At 45.9% G+C, this 23952-nt stretch overlaps 2 protein-coding genes across 6 annotated transcripts in view; both read right to left on the bottom strand.

Moving 5' to 3' along the window:
• ATCAY (ATCAY kinesin light chain interacting caytaxin) overlaps positions 1 to 23952 on the bottom strand; it is a 602799-nt gene that overhangs the window by 273585 nt on the left and 305262 nt on the right. The gene's annotated exons all lie outside the window — the stretch shown is intronic.
• On the bottom strand, positions 3839 to 8159 carry LOC125433948 (cytochrome b-c1 complex subunit 10). The gene is made up of 3 exons (XM_048498902.1): positions 7974 to 8159; positions 5355 to 5500; positions 3839 to 3979 (listed from the first exon to the last, which is right to left on the bottom strand). Exons 1-2 carry the CDS (start codon positions 8021 to 8023, stop codon positions 5377 to 5379), a joined length of 174 nt encoding a protein of 57 aa, XP_048354859.1. The 5' UTR covers positions 8024 to 8159; the 3' UTR covers positions 3839 to 3979; positions 5355 to 5376.

The raw sequence follows: 23952 nt of genomic DNA, 5'->3' as shown, positions 1-23952 counted from the left end.
CTGTGTCCAGTTCTGGTCGCCACATCTCAAAAAGGATATCGAAGAGATTGAAAAAGTGCAGAGAAGGGCAACGAGGATGATTGAAGGACTGGAGCACCTTCCTTATGAGGAGAGGCTGCAGCGTTTGGGACTCTTTAGTTTGGAGAGGAGGCGTCTGAGGGGGGATATGATTGAAGTCTATAAAATTATGCATGGGGTAGAAAATGTTGACAGAGAGAAATTTAGTGTCTCCTGCAACAGCTGTGTCATCAACACAAAGATTAACACAGATCTTATAAGTTTTATAGTAAAAAAATTAGCATTCATCTGGAACTTCCTGTGTGTACTCTTGGCACAATCCAGACATCAACCCTTTAAAGTAGCTCAGTATTTTAAAATATATTCATATACAATAATTCAGTTGAGTTTTAAATCCATGATCAGCTAGTACAGAGGTCTCCCGGCACTTCTTCCTGTGGTGCCTCTTCCCTAAAGCAAGGAACCAATCTAAGGCGGATTCTGCTTGGGCCAAAAACAGCGGTGTGAAAATCTTCTGTAAATAGTGTTTGAATCTGTAGGGGCATCTGCTCTGATAAAATACCCGTTTCATGAAAAATCTACCCTGGAGAGGGCTGGCTTCCTTTCAGCATCCAATGTCTGGGTCTTTCTGGGTCATGGAGGCCAGAGTTTTGGTTTAATTTTTAATTTTTCTTAGACAACTCAAAAGCCCTTCTTTGGTTGTGACAGCAATTTTCAGTCACAAATAAGCAGCGTGTTGCAACTCTGCATGAGTCACTGTTCTGACCATATCAGTTTTAAGCAGAAGGGGATGTACTTCAATGGCACATTCAGAAAACATATTACTTGGTTTCTCTGACGGCAGGTGGTTGCTTAAACATTGGTAGATAATATTATTAAAATATTCATACTCCACTCTTTTTTCTCATTAAAGGGAAGAAGGGGCTAATCAGTTTTGACGACTGTAAATAGACCACCAAGCAGGGGGAGTAGATTTCAATTAAAAGTCTGAGAAGCACAACACAGTAATTTAAACAGGTCCTCTATCCTCCCCTCCAGGATAGAATTATAATTTTAGCGTGGGATGGCCATCTAGTGGAGATTTCTGGTCAAGACTTGCAAAGTTTAACCTCCCCCCAGCAATGCTGCAAAATGAATTAAGTCAGATAGTGAGGGATGTTGTAAGCACATCCTTGCGAGCCACTTCTCCCTTGCGCTTTATTGTCCTATGAATGGTGTGGGGAGGAAGCAAGCTGAAAGAGACGTCAGGCTTGCTTGTAAAGTAGGATAGGAAGCCTATTGCACCGGTATGGGTGTCAGAGTCACTAATTGTACCCAACATGTTCGACACCCTCCTTCCCAGATCCTGTCTCCAACTAGCCAAGGCATTCCCCCCACCCCAGCAATAATCCAAATCTGGTCACTTTTTCTTATGAAGGAAGATTTACAAACAGCTTTAAAAAACACACAGAACAAGAATGGCGGGCCCTGTGACAGCTGCTGCTGCAATCAGGTCTGTGTGCTAGTGTGCCCGCAACAGCAAGTTAAAGATGTAACATATCCACCCAAAGAGGAGGCAACTTTCTGCACACCGTGTGTAACAGACTTCCCTCTGTGATGCACCTCTGAAGATGCCAGCCACAGTTGCAGGCGAAACATTAGGAACAAGATCTACCAGGCCACGGCCACACAGCCCAGAAAACCCACCACAACCAGTTCTTCATCTTTGCTTTCACAGATATTCTGGGTTTGGAATGTAAGAAACTCTGAAAAGCAATTCAGATAAGAGATGCAGCAAGTATTCTTCTCAGGGGGTGTACACTCTGGGCTTTGTTTCTCCATTTTAAAAGAGAATTGACAGTTTGAGAATTGATATGCCCAAAGTCCAGAGAATCTTGAAGTGCCTTAAGGGCGAATGGATTCATTTTTCCTCTTTGTCTACTGCCTCAGGACTCACTTCATTCACCTGATGAGATGGGTCGCTTGTCCTAACTATGCTTCTGTGGCAAGAGTTCCGTAGAGGCCAATTTGCTAGTGGTTCCCGGCCCCTCAATGATGCGGCTGGCCTCCACACGGGCCAGGGCCTTCACAGCCCTGGCCCCGGCCTGGTGGAACGCTCTTCCACCAGCTATCCGGGCCCTGCGGGACCTTGGTGAGTTCCGCAGGGCCTGCAAGACAGAGCTGTTCCGCCGGGCCTTTGGAGAGACCAGCCGCTGATGGTGCCCCCCCCCCCTCCCTGGCCCTACACCTGGGCCTTTAACATCTATCAAGATCTGCCGTTCCTCTCTAGGGGGAAGAATTTAATATTAGGTATCGGGCGCCACCTATACCTATATCTATGCTTTTATTCATTCTACATTTTATATGTTAATGTGTAGCTAGTTTCGCTGCTTTTATAAGTTTTAGCCTATTTATGATATTTTATGACTGTATCCATTGTATGCTGTACGCCGCCCAGAGCCCTTCGGGGACGGGGCGGGATAGAAATTTAAAGTATAAATAAATAAAATGCCACAAATTCCTTTTTTTTTTGTTAAGCCCAAAGAGTTTGCAAAAGGAACGTAGCTTATATACATCTAAACAGAAGATTTAAATTTTGAAGAAACGGAGCAATGAGGAAAAGGACTAATGAATTGTCTCCCGAGGACCAGCATCATGCCCTTGGGAGGTTGAAGAAGAGTCTAAAATAATTACCTATTCCCCTCTCTCCCCAGCATCTAACATTCAGAGATGCCTCCAAATATGAAAGTTCCATTTAACCATCACAGCTAACAGCTACTGATTGGCCTTTGCTCCATTCTGTCTTAATTCTGCTTTCAAAGTAATCAAAGCTAACAGCCACCATAGTATCCCATGGAAGCAAGTTCTCCAATTTATGTATGTATTGTGTGAAGATGCACACCATTCTGGCAGTCCATGATTGGGTGACCCAAAGTTCCATTATTACGGGAAAGGGAGAAAGTACTCTTTACATTCTCCGTACAACGCATAATTTTACAAGACCAATATCACATCCACATTTAACCCCTTGTTTTCCTGCATGGAAATGTCCCAACCAGGGGGCATACATTGAAAATGCTGGGGGGAAGAATTAGGACTAATAAAAGGAAACACTTCTTCACGCAACGTGTGATTGGTGTTTGGAATGTGCTGCCACAGGAGGTGGTGATGGCCGCTAACCTGGATAGCTTTAAAAGGGGCTTGGACAGATTTATGGAGAAGTCGATTTATGGCTACCAATCTTGATCCTCTTTGATCTGAGATTGCAAATGCCTTAACAGTCCAGGTGCTCGGGAGCAACAGCCACAGAAGGCCATTGCTTTCACATCCTGCATGTGAGCTCCCAAAGGCACCTGGTGGGCCACTGCGAGTAGCAGAGAGCTGGACTAGATGGACTCTGGTCTGATCCAGCTGGCTTGTTCTTATGTTCTAAGCTACTCAGCCATCCTCATTTTGGTTACATTTTCCTGGCTCTACAATAACATATGTGAATTGTGCCTGTGAGACCAGAACCATACGTGGTTTTGTAATCCACATTAGAACTTTCAAAACGTATTAGGGTTTTCAAGGTTTCCCAAGAGATCCAAAGCTCAAAATAAACAAACAAACAGCCATTGTAAGGTCATGTACTACTGACATTTTGGTAGCATCATGTTTTTTTCTGGATTCAGGCTCAGATTTGGAAACTTTTGCATGACCGTTCTGCCCAGGGAAAGGTATTAAAGAAATGGGCACATTTAGCAAAGATTTTTAAGGACCAACAGTCTGACCCCATCGTTCACCAGGCTTTCCAATAGACACCTGCTGCTACAGAAAGCAAAATCTACAAACAGGACTACAATCAAGTTAAATTATGTTTTATTTGTTCACAGAACATCCCATTGCATCTGTCTGTCGACAAGGAGAAAACAAAGGTACGGTGTCTTTTCTTGGCGGTCAGTGTTCGGTGGATTTCAAAGTTTCACAGACTAAACAGCTCAGCCTGCAGGTAAGAGAGAGAATTCTGGAGTAAGCAGGTGAAAGTGGTGATTGTATTATGTGTAAGAATACCAATAGTAGCCCATGACTCAAACCAGCTGTAGGATTCACATCTGAAATTGAGTACCAACAATCCCATCATTTCCCTTAAATTACTGATGGTCCAATAATTCCTTGAGAACTATTAACTCTTAACACAAAACCCTGTTCCTGCAACACACACCCAGTCTGCTCCAGAATCAGTTTTGCCCCATCCTTGGTTTTAGAATACTGGCAGCTTTGAGAAGTTCTGTTGCTACCCCATCCATCATGGAATGTTCACAAACACACTCACTCCTGGGAGGGAGAAAGCATGGATATACAATGTTCTAGGAAAACCAGAAGGAAGGAGAAAAAAGGAACCTTCACACCAAGGGACAAAAGAGGGAGTTGTTTGGACTAGATCATTTGATAGTGAACCTGCGGAATCTCATTCTAGAGACTACTCAGTTTCCCATCCCAGCCCCCCCTACCAGCATGGCCCAATTGGGCTATGCTGACAGAGGCTGATGGGAATCTGTAGGTTCCTGAACATCTGAGAGAAAGCCGCGAGGCGGATTCCCACCTGACTAAATCAAAACTAATAGAACTAGGGTTAGGGACTGTGGAAGCTAAGGCCCTTTTCGCACATGCAGAATAATGCAGTTTCAATCCACTTCTTCAACTAGAACTTTGGAAGCTTGGATTTCTCTGTATCAGGTAGAAGTAATCCACTTGCAAACAATTGTGAAAGTGGATTGAAAGTTCATTATTTTGCATGGGAGGAAGGGGGCCAAGTGTAGTTAATTGGGAGAAGCTAATGATATCATTTTGTGTAAGTTCAGAAACAACCCAGTAACACAGACAACCAGACTACTTTCGGCTATTGCGGTCTGGCAGCTGAACAGTATGTATAACTATTGTATCCTCTCCAGGACAGCTCCCGAAGAAAGGATAAATATTTATGTTTTTAGATGATGTTTTATTTGTAATAATCACGCTTCTGAAGTCATCTCGATAGCTTTGGCGTATATCTCTAAATTCAATATAAATAAATAAATAAATAAATAAATAAATAAGCCTTACTAAGAACTAGCACCGTCACATAATCCCCACAAGAAAAACAGTCAAAACCACAAAATGATGTACAGAATGTGATGACCAGAATACTGGGAGGAGGAACGACAACCAAAATCCAAATTCCCATTCAGCTGTGAAATTCACTGGATGACTTTAAGTTAGCTGCCCTGCCTATACTTTACAGGGCTGTTGCAAGGCTAAAAGGGGACTTGCTTTGAAGTCCTTGGGATAAAAATGTCAAAAACAAGCACGATGCATCTTTGTTAGAGGAAGATCCTTACCTCTCATAAGGGCAGCTGCAGCTCAGTCATCCTTTTTAAACTTGCCATTGATATAGGGAACATAGTCTAGAATCAGCCTCCAATCTGTGGCCCAAACTAGCCCAACAGTACCCACTGGGCACCTTAATGCACATTGTAGGTGTACCCTCGCGGCGGATGAAAATCCACAGTGAGCCATTGCCCATATTTCCAATCCCTAGGAGATTCTTATGTTCTTATAGCATTACTCTCCTCTTGTCAGTCTGTATTGCTTAATAAACCCTGTTCAAAGGAGAGCCATAATGCTTGCCAGGTTTAATGTTATGCCTTCTGCCTTGTTACATGGCAGATTTAATAAGCAAGAAAAGGTTGCCAAAAGATTGCTTGCTCCATATAACTTGATGGCTCAGTTGGAATCTCTGGCCCACCAATTACATACACTGCTCTCAGATTCAAAGGAAATCAGATCCAAGTATGTGAATCTTACTCCTTTACATTTACCCCATCTCCCCGATTTAATTAGATTACACTACTTGTTGGACAACCCTGATCCTTCTTTCTGTATGATAGTGGCAGAGACTTTCTCCTGGAAATTACTAAACGCCAGTAGATTTCCTTCGATCTGTATTGTATATGCTTTTTAATCTGTTTTTTATTACTGTTGTACTGTTGTCTATGCCAATAAAGGCTTGCTTCTGAATTGCTCTCCTCTTTTTCTTCCTCCAAATTTTGAACTTCTGTATATAGGTGGAGTAATTCCCAAGGCCCTGGATGATGTCCCAAACTTCAGCTTTGACAATCTCTACTCAGACCTTGGGAGTTATGTAGGTTTGGCCCTGGTCAGAACATGGATGGGAGGCCACCAAGCAAGTTCAAGGATGCTACACAGAGGCAAGCAATGGCAAACCAACTCTGAACACCTCTTGCCTTCCATGGTCACCATAAAGTGGCTGCAGCTTACAAGTACTTTGGTGGGGTGGGAGGAAGAGTAGGTTGTTAAGTTTTAAGACAATAGCATCCAAATGGCAGACAAAGAAATGCAGGTATTCTGGGGCAGGTGCAATGTTTTAATAAAGAATATGCAATTGGGAAACCTGAGCTCCCCCTCCCATAGGTTCAAAAGGCTGAAATAAATAAGTGTGTGGATAAGCATAATGAGGAAGCCACCTGAGGATACAACTATAATGGGAGAAAAAGGGCTGATTTTGAGAAAGTGGAGATACCTTAAACAGAAGACAGAAGTAAGGAAGGAAACCCATCCTCCCAAAACAGAAGGGAGGGGGGACGTTGCAGATAAGACACACACACCCCGCGTTTCTGGGTTGCTAGATTTAAAAAAAAATACCCAGAAGGAGGATAGCCTACTTTGTGCACCTTGGAAGTACAGCAGGATAAAAAGTTATAGACAGAGGAACCAGTGTTTCCCTAGAAGAACGAGCTATGAGGAAGCACCTGGCTTGCATCTCATTGCCTTTGAAGCTTGGCTTCAGCCCCCTGCCCCCCACTTCACAATCCCAATGATATAGTAGAGATCCATGCTGTCTCTGCTGTATCACCAAAAGTGCCATGCAAAACGGAGGCATATCCTTCCAAGTCAGTGATGGCGAACCTTTTCGAGACCGAGTGCCCAAATAGCAACCCCAAACCCGCTTATTTATCGCAGTGCCGTAACCCACGCACAATTTAACCTGAATACTGAGGTGTTTTAGCTCTTAGGAAACCGAGTTTTTAGTTGGTTCGGCTTAAGCGCTACGTTCGAGTAAGCTTGGTGGTAGTTGGTGGCTTGGCTTTGAAGCAACTGTGCAACTCTTCCAATGGGTGAATCACGACCCTAGGAGGGTTTACTCAGAAGCAAGCCCCATTGCCAGCAACCAAGCTTACTCCCAGGTAAAGAATCATGCTTTAGTTCTTTGCATGAAAATCAGCTGCAGCGCTACCTACACTGCTTCCCCAAAAGTAGGTGTTAGGTTTAATGCTAATAATGGAGCCCAGCGGCCCAGGCCAGCCTAGATGGGGGGGGGGGCACTCTGTGCATGCCCACAGAGCGGGCTCTGAGTGCCACCTCTGGCACCCGTGATATAGGTTCGCCACCACTGTTCTAAATCAACTGAAGGCAGGACAAGGTTGCTGTAATGCCCGCAAACAACCGTAGCAACATTGAAAGCAAGATATTATAATTTCAGAGAAGGCCCCCCCATCCCAGGAATGTCCAACTCTGGCCTTCCATATATTCATGGACTACGATTCCCATCAGCCCCTGGGGCGAATGGGAATCGTAGTCCATGAACATCTGGAGGACCAGAGTTGCCCACCTGCGCCCTACCCTTTGAGGAGGGCACGTGGAAAGAAGCAAAGTCCCTATTCCACGAGAGAGCAAAGGAGAGGCAGAAAAAAAAAAGAGCAACGAGAGGAGAAAGAGGGAAAGGCCAGAAAGGAGCTCCACACAGGAAGCACCAGCCGAGGGAGGTCCAGATAAGAAACCACACACCCCTTGCAAGAAACTGCAGGAAGCGCAGTCAGCAAGGGGCCCATAAGAGACGGGGCGGGGGCTTTGCAATGGGAGGGTCAAGGAAGGCGCTGCAGACAGGAGCCCCCTTGCAAGAATCTACGCGGAAGAGGGCCCCGCCCTTCCCTACCCACCAGCTGCGAAACATCTGTACGTAGCGAGGGCCGATGTATTTGGTGAGCATCCTTTCCTGCCCTCCTCGACCTAAGCTCAAAGTCAGCCTAGCCAGGCCGTTCCTTCCGGCGCGTGCGCCCCACGTTTTTTCCGGGCGCTTATCCTTCTTCCGGGCTAGACGCGCGTGCGCAGCTCGGGCGACGGCTTTGAACGAGCGGGTTGTTTGTGTTCCTACGGACGAATGACGCCCCGCCGGGGCTTTTCTTTCTTTGGTCCATGAAAGGAGGAGCGGGGGTGGTCTAAGGCGGTGCCTGACTGGTCGGTAAAAGAGAAGCAAACTTTCCCAATCTGTCTGGGTTTTCAGGGGTGGCATTTGGTTGGCCACATGTGGTATCACCTCTTAAGAAGAAAATGCCAACTACAAATGCACTGTTTTATTATAGTGGATTTCAGTCTCGGTTGGAATAAACAATAAACGTTTTTGTAGACGTTTTAGTATTCTCCTGTGTGTGCAAAATGCAAGAGGTTTGTTTGTTGAATTACTAGCTACTGGCTATAAGTCCATTGTTTATAGCTATATATGCCAGCCATTCATAATATGTAGTTTATAATAAAATGTACACTATAGTTTTGTTTGGAGTAGTTGTTAGGAAAATAAAAATAATAATGCAGAGTTTAACATTTTACCTTACTTTAAAATTTTACTTTAAACTCTTTGGCCCCTTCCGCACACGCAAAATAATGCGTTTTCAAATCACTTTCACAACTGTTTGCAGTGGAGCCTTTTGCCATTCCATTAAAAGCTTCAAAGAGCATTGAAAAGTAGCTTGAAAGTACATTAATTATTCTTGCATGTGCTGAATGAGCCTTAAAATGCACGGTTTTCACTTTAGCTTAGCAAGTACTGTGGATCCTCAGTTAACATATTCCTAAACTGTTATGTTAGAGATGTCAGGAAAGACAGGTGTAAGAATTCACACTCAAGCCCTCCTGAGTAACGTAGAGACATCTTCTCACCCTGTGTATTTTCTCCCAGGGTATAATTATGCCAATGTTGCTTTGATCAGCGTACTCCCTGAAGCTGATGAGAATTAACCATATATATACTCAGAGGTGGTGGAACTCATGGAAGCTCCCGAGAGCCGCATACAGCGCTCTTTCGTGCCCTTGCACTGGGCGGCTTCACAAGCTGGAGTCACGGGCCCCATCCTCTTGCCTCCACCCTGCTGTGGCAGAAAGCGCAGGCGCACTCAACTGCTCCGCGGTTGGCTGGAAGTCGCTACCGCCGGGCCAGGTGGCTTCCCCTCTCACGCCCGCCCATTTGAGCGGGCTGGGTGTTTTCCCGGGCGGCCGGGCGCAGGCCGAGCCACTGACTCCTATCCTTTGCCCCCCCTCCCCTGCAGGCAGCAGGGCTGACGATCCATTCCGCGCTTCCTCAGAATGGATGGAGTGTGTTGCAAAGGTAAAAAAAAAAACCCTATACGTATATAATAGCTGTTATCTTATCTTTAAATGTCAAAAATTATTTGCGGCTCCAAGTGTTTTCTTTTCCCATGGAAAACGGGTCCAAATGGCTCTTTGAGTGTTAAAGGTTCCCTACCCCTGATATATACTGTTGTCAAAAAATCTCTTGGATTCTGGAATAAACAAGGTATCGCATGGGGTCAAACTGATACCTGAATGACTCTGTTGCCTCATTTTAATGTAAAATCACCCAGGGGATATATCAAGGTGCATCTTTTAGATCACGCATTGTATGAAGAAAGTTTTCATATGTCCTGGCATGTGCAGGGAGGGTCTACCTGACCTCACCATGATGCTGTGATGATGGTGACTTTATGACTCTGTAAACTGCATAAAACCAGGAAACCTTTTCGGGGCTTCTACCTTAATTGAAAATTGGTGCTGCAGCAACAATAAACCATTCCTTTTATTTCATCCTGCCTCTTGCCTTTTGAGTGCTAATTGGGCCAGGAGGAGAACAGGAGAACATAACTGATGTAAAAGTTCATTAGACACATCAGGGATTAGGCCGTTTCTGTGCACAGTAGCATTTCAAAGGTGAGCTCCATGCCAGCTGCTTCAAACAAAAGCCAGGCTGGGGCTCTGCAGAGACTGGAAGCTGTAATTTAGCTATCTGTAGATTTGAGTTGCATAAAATTTCTTGAAGCATTCATCAGAAAGACGCACATAATAGAAGTTATTATTATAATAATAAAAAATAAAGAATGCAAAAACAGTTCTAAATTTGTTGTATTGTCAAAGGCTTTCATGGCTGGATTCAACTGGTTGTGGTGGGTTTTCCGAGCTGTGTGGCCATGGTCTGGTAGATCTTGTTCCTAACATTTCACCTGCATCTGTGGCTGGCATCTTTAGCGTGCAAAATCAGCGCCGCTGTAATGGACCAGATTCCTGTGAACTTTGTGTTTATGGATTTCCTCACCTGGGTGATGCATTTTACAACTCCTGGTTATTCAAGGCCTGCAGTGGGGTTTGGTTACAGCCCAAGTGAAGAAGGAAAGAATGAAATAAAGCTAGGCTCAGAGCCTCGTTGAGATGCTTGATTGGAGCCGTGGGCCAGCACCTTGTGCTTAACTATCTCCTTTTCTCAGGAATCTAAGAAGCATCTCACCTACAAGCTAGGAATAAGCCATTTCCCCATTCTGCAACATGGAGGGGCGGGGGAGAGAAGGAATGAACGAATGACACCCCCCCTCTTATATTTGTGATAACTGCTTGTTTTCTCTATTTTTTGCTTGCTATCCATGTTTCATAAATTTAGATATATGCAAATTGCGGGATACGTTAGGAACCTCTCCTTGATCTCTAGGTCCCTTCCACACACGCTAAAATAATGCATTTTCAAATCCACTTTTCACAACTTGTTTGCAGAGTGGATTTTGCTATTCCGCACAGCTTCAAAGAACACTGAAAGCAGTTTGAAAGTGCATTATTCTGCATGTGCGGAATGAGCCACAGAATTATGGCAAACTAGATCATTTTGTTACTGGAAGGTGCTACTGTCATGGAAACTATAGCAAGAATGTGTATTGATGTTGCATGGAAATCTCAATACTTATTGATGTTGATGGCTGGTACACAAAGATCCAGACCATGACTCTCCTTATTTTTGTGTGTGTGTGTGTGTGTGTGTGTGTGTTCCATCAAGTTTTCAAGGCAATAGATTTTCAGAGGTAATTTGACATTTGCTGCCTCTGTATGGGCTGAAAGAACAGTGACGGGTCCACGGCAACCCAGCCCAGTTTCTTCTAGGAAGGGAGTGCACACCCATCCCTGCCTCTTCCTGATCAGAGTGCACTCTTCATCAACCCTGTTCTCCGGATCAGAGTGCACAATCGAACCCGGTTCTCCGGATCAGAGTGCACAATCGAACCTGGTTCTCTGGCTTTTGGTCACTACGCTATGTTGGCTCCTCCTGATTAATTTAACTTATTACAAAAGGAAAGTAAGAAGATCTCCAACAAGCAAATTCGTGAAGAACTATATTTTCTTGTTTTGAGCACCACAACCCGGAATTTTTTGATCACGCAGAGCAGTGGTTTCCAACATTTGGGAGCATGTTAAAAAATTACATCATGGCTTTGCTAATATGAGAGTATAATTTTAGGGAAATGGGTTGCCAAGGGCTAAGCAAGTGGGAAAAAGTTGGGAACTACTGGGGGGTAGAGCTTTTTGCATTGTTTTGATCTAAAAAAATTCTTAAGAAGAAATTTTCCTAATTAAATTGGTGAATTCAAGAGGAGACTGTAATGAATTCAACACAGAGAAAACTTGTGGGTCAGCTATAAAAAGAATGAGAGACAGGAAATCGTGCCAAGCTAAGAACTGTTAACAATTCTTGAACCGTGCATGAAGTAGATTTTGTTAAAATGTAACTTCAAAAAGCAACAAGTGATCAAAGATCAGAGGCAACAGAAGAATATATTAATTTCTAGGAAAGACACCACTATGGAGAGGGGGTTGGACAGTTTTTCTTTCCAATACGCAACTTCTGAACTCGCAATCAAAAACCACAACTCACCAAGGAACTGCTGCAATATGTCCCTAAATGGAAAGTGCTGTGTTCCAGTGTTTAATGGCAAAGGGTGGGCTTCTTCCAGGTCGTGTTTTCAGAGCCATCTGGCAATCATTTCTTGCGCCCAAAGCCATGTGGATCAGTTACATCGGGGGCTTTGTCTTTTCGGGGGTCAGGAAGTTGTGGAAGCCAAGGGCTCCCACGGGCCACCAAGAGAGTCAAGATATTTGCCTCACCTTGGACAGCAGCACTAGAAAGAGGAAAAGAAAGACGGAGAGTGGGGTTAATTTGCTTTCTGGGAGAGGAATAGAGAGAAATGGGAGAGGGAGAGAAATAATGGTTTAGAAAACGTTCAAGCAATTGGGGTGCTGTGTGGTTTCCGGGCTGTATGGCCGTGTTCTAGCAGCATTCTCTCCTGACGTTTCGCCTGCATCTGTGGCTGGCATCTTCAGAGGATCAAGACCAGGATGCCATTCTCTATTCAGATCCATTCACCTATTGACCTTTGCTATCTTCTTTGTTACTCCCATGCCTTACCTAGCGAACTTCTCTGTGACTCACATGCCAGAGCTACTTCCTATCTCAGGATGGCCTCTTCTTCTACCCTTTTTGACCTTCACAGCATATATATATTCCACTTGCTTTCCATTCCTACCATATCAGATCCTCTGAAGATGCCAGCCACAGATGGTATGGCAAACGGGCCCAGGAGTAGAATGCTGATAGAGAACCACGGACCCATACAAGCCCGGAGAACCACAATAGCTTACCCCAGTGCGATTCCGGCCGCGGAAAGCTCTCTCGGCTAACAATACATTTCAAAACAATTTGCAGGCTGGTGGTTTATTTGTCACACTTTCACATATATATTTTGCTTTGCACATAAACGCACTCAAATGGCACTGAAGCACCCCAGAGTGTTGAATTAAACAATATGGGGCTAATCTGAAGAAGTATATTCCTTAGACTCAAAAGTCAGGCTGAAATAAGACCAGCATTTTGTTGCTGAGTTGCCTTGATTTGCATTGGACCTTCCAGGAAACTTGTGAGTAATTTAGAGTTGGGTATTACAGACTGGCGTGGCGGCTGACGTGGGTTCTTGGTCCTAATAACGCAACACAAAAAGTATCAAAGAAATCGGGATCGGACTGTTTTGTTTTCTACCTTCCTGGCAAACTTCTTCATTCAAGTTGTTTTGAAATGGCAGTACATATGCGACTGGAAACTTTTTTGAATCGGCCCCTGAAAGGCCAAGGAAGATCAGCTGAAAGAATGAGCTACGTCCAAAAGGAATTTGGCCCTGCTCCCGGCAAGTGTGGATCCAGCCAAAAGAGGAAACACCACCTCTGAACGTGGATATTCTATTTAGCTGTCATGGTTAATAATAACCTTCCTTCCATGGATTTCTCTAATTCCTTTTCTAAGCCAAGGGCAGCTGTCATACTTTGTGGCAGATAATTCCATAACTCAATTCTGCTTTGAGAAAAGAATTACTTCCCTCTTATTCTGTCCCGAATCTACTGCCTAGCTTCACTGTTACAACAACAACAACCTTTATTTGGCATTTAAAATATAGGGTTCTAGAGTTAGTGGTACGGCGGTTCCCTTCGGCACTCCAGATGTTCTATGGACTGGTTGGCCCCCCATCAGCCCTCGCCAATTGGCCATGCTGGCGGGGAGGCTGATGGGAATTACAGTTCCTACAACATCTAGAGTGCCAAAGGTTTGCTACCACGTCTTCTAGAAAAGCGTTGCTACAGACATTTTTGAAATGGCTACAAATCCAATACGAGTACATTCCTAAAACATGGAGTTTATATGAAGAGATCTGTCTATGAGCAGTACATATACGATTACTTAGAAAGTTCTCTGTCACTTATAAAAGAAATTTTGCCAATTTTTTTTTCCAAGAGCACTAACATCTGTGTGTTGTTTAATCAGAAGTCTCCACAACAGAACAGTCAGAGTCACTTTCCTTGGATTTGTCTAGGGCCAGCCTGGGAGAGAAATTCCTGATGCCCAGGAACTAGCTTCACTGGTTGACCCTCCCTCCCCAATTTCTAGTATTATGGCGGCGGCCATGGGGGGGAGGGGAGTTTTCATTTCTTCCTCTGGTCTTGGGTTGCCAACCTCCAGGTGGTAGCCTCTGCCTCATATCATTTGCTGCTGGTGATACATGGGGTCCTCTATCCCATCCTCCCTGTTTAGAAATGAGCAAGCAACTGCATGGTGTATCGGTCCAAGAGCTGGTGGAACTCAGGAAATGGAGAACTAGGTTTTGGATTTCCCAGTGTCCCTCCCACATTTTGAACAGTGGACTCTTATCAGTGGTGAACTAGGCTTGTTTTCTCCACTCCTCTGCACTGGGAGCGTACAAGTGGGCATCCCTGGGCTGGCTATTGTCAGGGTTCTCTCAAAACTCTCTCAGGTCCAATTCCTACCTCCCTAAAGTGCTCCTGTTGTGAGGCTTAGGAAGGTGAAAGGGGTCACAAACCTCTTGCACTGGAAATCCCCTTACAGACAGAGAGAAAGGCTTTTCTTCTTCTTCTTCATCACTTCCGCCATCATCATTATAACATAGAGAATTTAATTCACCTAGAGCCCACGTTAGTGCGGGCAGCACCTTTGGCAGTCTTAGATACAGGATTTCCTGTACTTCCCATTGACAGCTCCTGCCAGCATGGCCAATTGGGCCTTGGCTGGCAGGAGGCTGATGGGAACTGTAGTCTCAAAAAACTATCTTGAGTGCCGGCCAAAGGTTTGCCACCACGATCCTAGAAGCATAGGTGTGTCAGGCTACGTGAAAGTGGCCCTCTAGATGTTAGTGGACTACATGTTCTCCATCAGGCCCCCTGCCTGCATCATGCTGGCAGGGAATGATGGGAACTGTAGTCCATAACATCTGGAGGGCTGCGAGTTTGACACCTGTGACCTAGAGTAAACGGCCACTTTGGAAGGTAGAATCTATAACATTATACCCCACTGAAGTCGCTCCCCTCTTCAAATCCCACTTCCTTTAGGCTCCATCCCAAAATCTCCAGGTATTCTCCAACCTGGTGCTGGCAACCCTACATAATTTTTAAAATTTCACACCTCCCTCTTCAGTCTGAAGCTCTGACTCTTCCTTCATAGCAGAAGGTGCCTCTCCCACCTCATCATCTTGGTTGTCCTTTTCTGCAACTTCCCTAGCTCTGCATAATTTATCACCATCTTTGGAGCAGCAGTGGCGTAGGAGGTTAAGAGCTCGTGTATCTAATCTGGAGGAACCGGGTTTGACTCTGCCACCTGAGCTGTGGAGGCTTATCTGGGGAATTCAGATTAGCCTGTGCACTCCCACACACACTTCATGGCTGGGTGACCTTGGGCCTAGCTCTCACAGCTTCTCGGAGAACCTCCTCAGCCCCATCTGCCACCACTAGGAGTGTTTTGTTGTGAGGGGAGAGAAGGGCAAGGAGATTGTCCAGCCCCTTTGAGTCTCCCTGCAGGAGAAAGGGGGATATAAAATCCAAACTCTTCTTCTAGGGGAATTCAAGATTAGCCCGTGCACACTCCCACACACATGCCAGCTGGGTGACCTTGGGCTAGTCACAGCTTCTCAGGAGCTCTCTCCAGCGCCCCACCCACCTCACACAGGGTGTTTGTTGCTAGAGGGAGAAGGGCAAGGAGGATTGTCAGCCCCTTTGAGTCTCCTGCAGGAGAGAAAGGGGGGATATAAATCCAAACTCTTCTTCTTCATCATCATCATTTATAATCTGCCTTTCTTATGGGATGCTGGGACTTGAGGTGGACAAAAAGCTTTCCATTCAATATCTTTCTGAGATGAGATGAGATCAAATTTTTACATTAGAACACAAATGCAGTCGCAATATGTATGTGTTTGTGCAAATAAATAAATGCACACAAAAGCGGGGCATCCATGAGATCCCCTCCTCCCCTTAGTCCGGGGGTGGCCAACCTATGGCACCTACAGATGTTCATGGACTACAATTCCCATCAGCCAATTGGTCCCCTTAGTCCGGGGGTGGCCAACCTATGGCACCTTCTTACAGATACCGAGTGGATTAGAATTCTATCAATAATTGGCCATGCTGGCAGGGGCTGATAGAAATTGTAGTCCAGGAACATATGGGGTGCCATAGGTTGGCCACCCCTGCCTTAGTCACATGTTGCCCTCCCCTTGCCAGAGAACTGCCTCATTACTCCCTCTCCCCGGCCCAACTGTGCGGCCATTATGAGAGGCATCCAGTCCCCATGGGGAAGGGGTGGCTGAGGGAGGCCATGCCGCCATTTCCGGCACCAGCACCCGTCCCTCGCTAATGGCTACAGAAATTTTTCCCCAAAATGGCCGGCTACTCTTTGCCACTGTGTAGCCTACCATTTTTTTCTCAAAAATCTATTATTTTGCCTCGGGTTTTATTGCAAAACCTGGTGGACGGACTCAAAAGTTTTCTTGCCAAACATCTCCCTACTCTGTACCTAACCTACACGCCATTTTAATTACGCGCACACGGAGCCCCCCCAGTTTGGCACGTCTATATGTCTCCTTCTGCACTTGCAGCTGTCCTGAGAAACAAAACGAATGCTTTCCCTACTCACCATGATAGAAAGGAGCACATCAGGCATAAAAAAAGAAGCCCCAGAGCACTTCTTGGAAACATGGCCGTCACCTGCCTGGAGAGAAAATAGGGTCTCGTTCACCATCCACGGAGAATTAAAGATAGCCACAAGATGCACAGCATGGGAACCCACTCTTTGATTTGTGTGAGTACGTTCTTCTCCGATTTGGCTAAAGCCCGTAATAAATCAGTCACAGACCAGGAAAGGGATTTGGGCGTCTTAGTTGATAGTTCCATGGAATACCGAACTCAACCTGCTCTATGGTAGCTGTGAAAAGGCAAACTCTATGCTGGCGCTGAATATCATTAGAAAAAAGCGAATTTCGAGAATAAAACTGCAAGATTGCCGCGCTCTTATATAAAGCAGTGGTGCGGTGCTTAACCGCGAGACTTGGGAGTAATGTAAGTCCAGTTCTTATCACGATCTCAAAAAAAGCGATATTGGAGGAGATAGAAAAAAGTGCAGAGAAGGGCTAAACGCAGTGATGATTGAGGGACTGGAGCAACCCTTCCTTATGAGGAGAGGCCGTGCTGGAATTCGTAACTTAGTTTTGGAGGAGGAGACGCCTGAGGGGGGGATATGATTGAAGTCTATAAAATTCATGCATGGGTAGAAAATGCTTGACAGAGAGAAATTTTTTTCTCTCACAATACTAGGTTCAGGGGGCACTCCATTGAAAATGCTGGGGAAGCACTCAGGGACTACTGCGCGAAAGGTTCACTCTCTTCACGCAACGTAGATTGGTGTTTGGAACATGCTGCCACAGGAGGTGGTGATGGCCACTGAACCTGGATAGCTTTAAAAGGCTTGACAGATTTATGGAGGAGAAGTCGCATCTGGTGGCTCCTTTAATCTTGATCCCCCCTTCTTTGATCTGGAGGTTGCAATGTTTTACAGTCCAGGGTGCTCGAGCAACAGCCTTGGCAGAAGGCCATTGCTTTCTACATCCCGCACGTGAGCTCCCTCTAAGGCACCTGGTGGCCACTGCGAAAGTAGCAGAGAGCTGGACTAGATGGACTGTGGTCTGATCCAGCAGGCTAGTTCTTATGTTCTTATGTTCTTAATTTTAAGCCGCTGCCCGCAGTGAGGATCAGACGAAAAGTCCATCCAGTCTACCGTCCTGTTTCAATACAGTGGCCAACCAAATGCCATCCCTGAAGGCCCACAAGCAGGGCATAGAAGCCCAAACAACACATGCACACAGAGGTCAAAGAAGTGAGGGAATCGAGATCTCTGGCAAAAAAAAAGGCACACGCTCCAACTTAAGAATTCGTTTTTGAAATTTTTCTCGCCAGTTTTTTTTTTTAAAATGCCATATCTCGTGATATTAAGTTCCACCCTCAATTTCCTTCTCGAACATGGGGAGTGCGTTCCCCGCCAAATATGCCAGTTCCTCAGCCCCAGAGCAGCTGTCAGTAACCGTGAGTGCGAACAAGCACTGGGTTATTGTCGCTAAGGCTCTCTTTCATCGTCGGAATTGACAAGGTGTTAGAGCCTGATAGGGAGCAGCCTCATAATGGTTTAGTGCCTTGATGCTGCGCTTTCTGAATCTGTGGCTGGCATCTTCAGAGGATCTTCTCTGAAGATGCCAGCCACAGATGCAGGCGAAACGTCAGGAGAGAATGCTGCTAGAACACGGCCATACAACCCGGGAACCACACAGCACCCCACCGGGTTATTACTGACCCACGAAGTGATGCCACATCCTGATGTTTACCTGGCAGAATATGTTTACGAGGTGGTTTGCCATTTTCTCCCCCAGTTGTCTACACTTTACTGCCAGCAAGCTGGATGCTCATTTACTGACTTCGGAAGGATGGAAGTCAACCTTGAGCCAGCTACCCGAGACCCAACATCCCTAGGGATCGAATTCAGGTTGTGAGCAGAGCTTTGACTGCAATACTGCAGCTTGGCGCCCAAGTAACAGTGCGTACTACCACACACATGCCCTGCTTCTAGTTGAGAATTAGGGCAGAGATACATGTGGTCCACAGGAAAATGTTGGAACAGAAAATTATTTGGGGGTGTTTTGCGGTTTCTGGGCTGCATGGCCGCAATTCCAGTGGCCTTTTTTCCTGATGCATACTCGCATCTGTGGCTGGCCCTCTCTGTCAGAGGATCCACAGGATGCATCAACAATGTACGCTGCGCGAAACGGCCAGGAGGTAAAAATGCTACTTCAGAATGACGGCCATGCGGCGTGCCGGAAACCGCACAGTCGTCTCCAGCTTTGTTCGGGGCTGTGAAGGCCTTCGGCAGTGCGTACAATAAATTATTTGGGGATACATTGGAACAATAATCTATTGGCGACACTTGCTCATTCCCCCACCCTAGTCAAGAACCCAGACGTCTTGTAGAGGTAGTTACCAATCCTTAACAGTCCACACAGCCCAGACTGTTTTGAATTCCTGCTTTCTTCAGCGATATCCCCGCCAGCCCTGCTGGTTAAAACCGACCCTCTTTTCGGCAATGCTGCCAAAGAGGAGGAAGAGGAGGATCAATGGAGGGTGATGAACACAGGCTGACTGGAAGGCTAACCAAGCGTGGCACTGTGCAGGGTGAGGTGGCCCTCCCTTTTCAAATGAGCTTTTCTGACTCCCCTCTATGGCAGTGGTGGTGAACCTATGGCACGGGTGCCAGAGGTGGCACTCAGAGCCCCCTCTGTACACGTAGCAAACAGAGTCAGCTTCCACCGCACATGAAATATCGGTCAGCCAGGGTTTATTATTAGCATTTTTAAAACCCGGCGTCTAGCCTTTGGGGTAAAAGCAGTGAAAAATCCTGATAAATGTTGCCACAAAACCCCACCTAATTTTCACGCAAAGAATCCAAAGCCGCGATCCTTTACCTCCGAGCAAGCTCTGCCGGCGTTGGCAATGGGCTTTGCTTCCGAGCAAACCCTCCCAGGGTCGTGATTCACCCGCTGGAAGAGTTGCACGATTGCGTCTATCAAAGCTATATCGCCCAAGCTTCATTCCCGAGCACGCATTCCTAGTGGTTTCCAAACCTTTCTAAACTACAAACCCTCAGTACTCAGTTTAAATTCGCCATGCTGGCACTCTCAAGCGATAAATAAGTGGGTTTGGGGGTTGCAGTTTGGGCACTCGGTCTCGAAAAGGTTCACCATCACTGCTCTGCGGCCCCTCAACCCAAGCCTCTGCCCTAAGCTTTTGGGGCACGCCTTTGGAGCGAATGGGTGTTTTGAGTGCGCCTGCCTTCTGTGTCTCCTCCAGGAAATGTTCCCCGCTGAATCCCTCATAAAAATCCAGTCCTCATTTAGACAGATGTGCGCGCAAACAACATTTCTCCATTATGGCGCTGTAACGCTCCATGGCGAAGACGTAATTTGTTATTTCTGGCATGTGAGCGGATGGGCCCAAATTGTTTTGCAGCGCCGAATCCGTAATGAGCAGTTTTCGCCCGGATCCGGCAGGGTATTTCTGTCTGATCTGGTGGCTGATTTTGGCTGGATCCAGAGGTGGGATCCAGCAAAGCCTCAACAGGCCCCGAGAAGCCGGGCCAATTATTTGTGTGTGCCGAGAGGGGGGTTACTAACTGGTGATTTTGCCACATGATTTTTGCCTTAGTTACGCCCCTCCTCTCAGCAGTAGCACGCAGAACTTGAAGCAGCCTAGCAGGAGGTGCACCGGCGTGCGTGGCAGCCTGCGCCTGTGTGCATTTGTTTCCCGCCCAAGGACCGGCACAGTGGCTGCATCCTTGCCACAGCCCTGCCCAGCTCCGCCCCCGGAATGCCTGGCCACGCCCCCGTCGTGCCCCGCCCAGCCCCATTGGCACTATGCCACTGTTTGAATCACACCACCATGGTAACCGGTTACTAAAATTTTTGGATCCCAGCACTAGGTGGATCTAACTGGGTATTTCTGTCTGATCTGCAATATGATTTGACCTAGATCTAACTGGGTATTTCTGTCTGATCTGCAATATGATTTGGCCTGGATCTAACTGGGTATTTCTGTCTGACCTGCAATATGATTTGGCCTGGGTCTTACAGGGTATTTCTGTAAAGGTCAAGCTAACTTACAGGCTTTACAAGCAAAATGAGTATTTAATAAGTGCACACGTTATGTGCGTTTTGATTGTAAAGCATGTGAGTTAGCTCAACTCTTATAAAATTATCTGCCTTTCTTGGGCTGAGTCCATCCCCATGTTTCCTATCTCCCTGGATCCAACAGGGCCCACTTTGTCCGGGTACATGTTTAAATGAGAAGATCTGGACGGGTAGGGTGGAGAATAGGACGGTCAGAATGCCGGGAGTTGGGGCTCAGAGGTGGAGCATCTGCTTCAATTCCTGGTTTGTCGAGTAAATGGGATGAGATAGTAGGAGTTGAGAAAGGTTTCTCCATGAGATTCTGAAGAGCCACCACCTGTCAGAGTTGGCAGTACGGCTCAGTGATCCTTTACGGGTCAGTGGTCTGACTCAGGGGCAATGTGGTGCATTGGTTAGGGAGGTGGGCTACAAGCAGGGAGACCTGGGGCCAACTGTCCAATCACCCACCATCCCACTCGCTAACTGACTTGGGTCATCTCACCCTCCATGTGACTTTCCTCTGAGAGGAGTCGTGAGGTAAAATGGAGGAAATCAGAAGAGCCATACGTGCACCCTGAGACCCCCCGAGGTCTCCTCTCCAAACTAAAGAGTTCCAAACGCTGTAGCCTCTCTTCATAAGGAAGGTGCTCCAGTCATGTTTATACCCTGTTTATACCGTGTCTATATACAGGATCTCTAGGTGGCAACAGCAATAAAAACATCCCCTTAAATAAATACATCCATTAAAAATCCAGCATGCGATCATTAAAAACCCAACCCTCACCCCTACCCCCCCCCTACCCCGCAGCCAACAGCATCATAGATGCTGGGGTACCAAACAAATGCACATAGAGGTTCTATTCAGCTATTGGCCCCTAACATAATTCATAGGTCATGCCGGGACATGCAGGGGTTTTTTTGTAGGTGGAGGAAGTCCATTGGGTCCCAACTCTGACCTTCGGTCACCCCCACTCAGTATCGCTCTGTTCTCTGTCCTGGTGATTTTACAACAGGACAAAGGGGCCTCCTATTATATCCAGCTCAATGGACACAGCTGAACTTGCAGATTTTTTATTATAATATTAATGGCTCATTTTTGCACATAGGAACACACAGAGCTGCTTTTGCAACAGTTGACCACCCACTGGTGAATTTATTAGCCCGGCTGATTTCAGTTTTATGGGAAGTCAGAAATGAGTGGAATTGTGACCTAAAGTTGTGTGCACTGCATTCCCCATTAGGGATGCTGGTCTCCTCGCAGGAATGGGGGATCGGCCACATCCGGCTCCAATTCCCAAATTCTGCCGTCTGATCAGTGGTGGGAGGGGAAAAAATTAAATAGGCTTATGGCACGATACTTCTTTTGCTAAAAACCCAGAAGTGGCATCACACCGCTCTAGGAACATCTGGGAACTTAATGGTAAAACCACTGAGTTTTCAGGGATTCCTAGAGAGGCATGACACCACTTCCTGTTTTTTTTTTCTGGAAGTAACATCATACTGTCACCACCGTCTGCCCACCCATCAACCCCTGCCTGCATCACCAGTTGGCTGACGGGAATTGTAGTCCATGAACATCTGGAGCGCCATAGGTTGGCCACCCCTGCCCTAAAGTGTAAAAACCACCAGCGACATGCTAGATCCAATTTCTCCTTCTCATCTATATTATTATCATTATCTTTTATATTATTCATGAATGTTGACATGCCAGATCCAAGTCCTTCTTCCTATTGATATTTATTTATTTATTTATTTATTCGTTCATTCGTTCGTACGTACATACGTACGTACATACATACATACATACATACTTTGGGCTTTTATACCGCCCTTTCCCGAAGGGCTCTGGGCAGTGTACAGCATATGGTAAAAATACAGTCATAAAACAATCATAAATTAGTTAAAACCTATAAAAGCAGCAAAAGACTAACTATAATACTAATAATTATAAGTGTGAGTGGCGCCCGGCGACCTATTATTAAATCCTTTCCCAAAGGGAGGAACGGCGAGTCCCATCAGATAATACAAGGCCCAGATGTAAGAGCCAAGAAAAGGGGAGAGCACTATCAGCGGCCGGTCCCTCCAAAGGCCTACAGCGAAATGCCTCATTTCTACAGGCCCTTAGGAATTCACCACGCATCCCGGTGAGGGGCTCGACAGCTGGAGGGAATGCGTTCCATTCAGGCCAGGGCCAGAGTCAGAAGGCCCTGGGTCTTGTGGGAGGCTAAAACAGATCATCGAGGGGCCAGGAACCACCAGTAAATTGGCCTCCACTGAACGAAGAGGCCGTGTAGGGACATATGGGGTGGTGCGGTCTCGAAGATACGAGGGTCCCAGGCCACGTAAGGCCTTAAAGGTCAATACCAACACCTTGAAGACGATCCGGAACTCTACTGGGAGCCAATATTATTATCATAATCATTGATATTCACCACTGTTGCCTTTATCACTTTCCATTATTATGATTCATGGTCAATATTCATTATTCTCATTATTATTCTTAGTCATCACTAATGAATATTGAACCATCTCTGGCAGGAGAGAAGGGAAAGCGTGCTCAATTTTCACGTGTCACAGGGTGAACTCACTTTTGAAATGACTAACATAGGACACACACACACCCGCACCCCCAATCCAGTTGGATTGAGGCTGCATACGAACTACATTTCTGTAACTCTTGCGGCACACAGAGGCTTTCTCCTTTCCCACTCCCCTCGGCTACTTTTGAAGGGGTGGGAAGAACCCACACTCATTGCATGTCAAAACACTGCTTCATTTATTTGTTATTGACAGAAGATTTGCAAAAATCACACATAGCAAAATAACAACATTAATAATATACAGATATTTACAGAGCATTTGCTGTACAGGGAGTGACCAGATATAAAAATAAATATTAGCACTTTAAATATATACATTATGGTACATTCTGGTGCAAAGAGGCACTTGGTTTGGGATTGCCAGGGGTGCAAAGGTCAGCTGGCTAAGACTGTCTGCTCACCCACCTAAAGTTAGATAAGACATTAGCACTGGTTCACAACCTTTTTTCACTTGTGTATGCTGTGCAACCCTTTCCTCTAAAACTGTACGCCATATTAGCAAAACCATTACATTGTTTTTTTTCCGCATACCCTGGGGGTATGAGTACCCCAGGTTGGAAACCCCTGATCTAGAGGAACGAAGCCTGCTGAGGGGAAATCAACATGGCCTCTGTTGCCTTGCCCAAATTTTGGAGTGCTATGGGGAAGTCAAAAAAATGCGAAGAACTGGGACCCGGTAGACCTTATATACTTGGATA

This window comes from Sphaerodactylus townsendi, linkage group LG05 (genome assembly GCF_021028975.2).
Source record: "Sphaerodactylus townsendi isolate TG3544 linkage group LG05, MPM_Stown_v2.3, whole genome shotgun sequence".
NCBI lineage: Eukaryota > Metazoa > Chordata > Lepidosauria > Squamata > Sphaerodactylidae > Sphaerodactylus > Sphaerodactylus townsendi.
This window is presented reverse-complemented; position numbering and strand designations above follow the sequence as displayed.

What these genes read in the sequence shown, in the direction of transcription:
- LOC125433948 (XM_048498902.1), bottom strand. Translation starts at nt 8,023, where the DNA reads ATGCTCACCAAATACATCGGCCCTCGCTACGTACAGATGTTTCGCAGC. An exon ending in GTACAGATGTTTCGCAGCTG is followed by an intron (nt 5,501 to 7,973) that starts GTGGGTAGGGAA and finishes ATCCGCCGCGAG; the next exon opens with GGTACACCTACAATGTGCAT.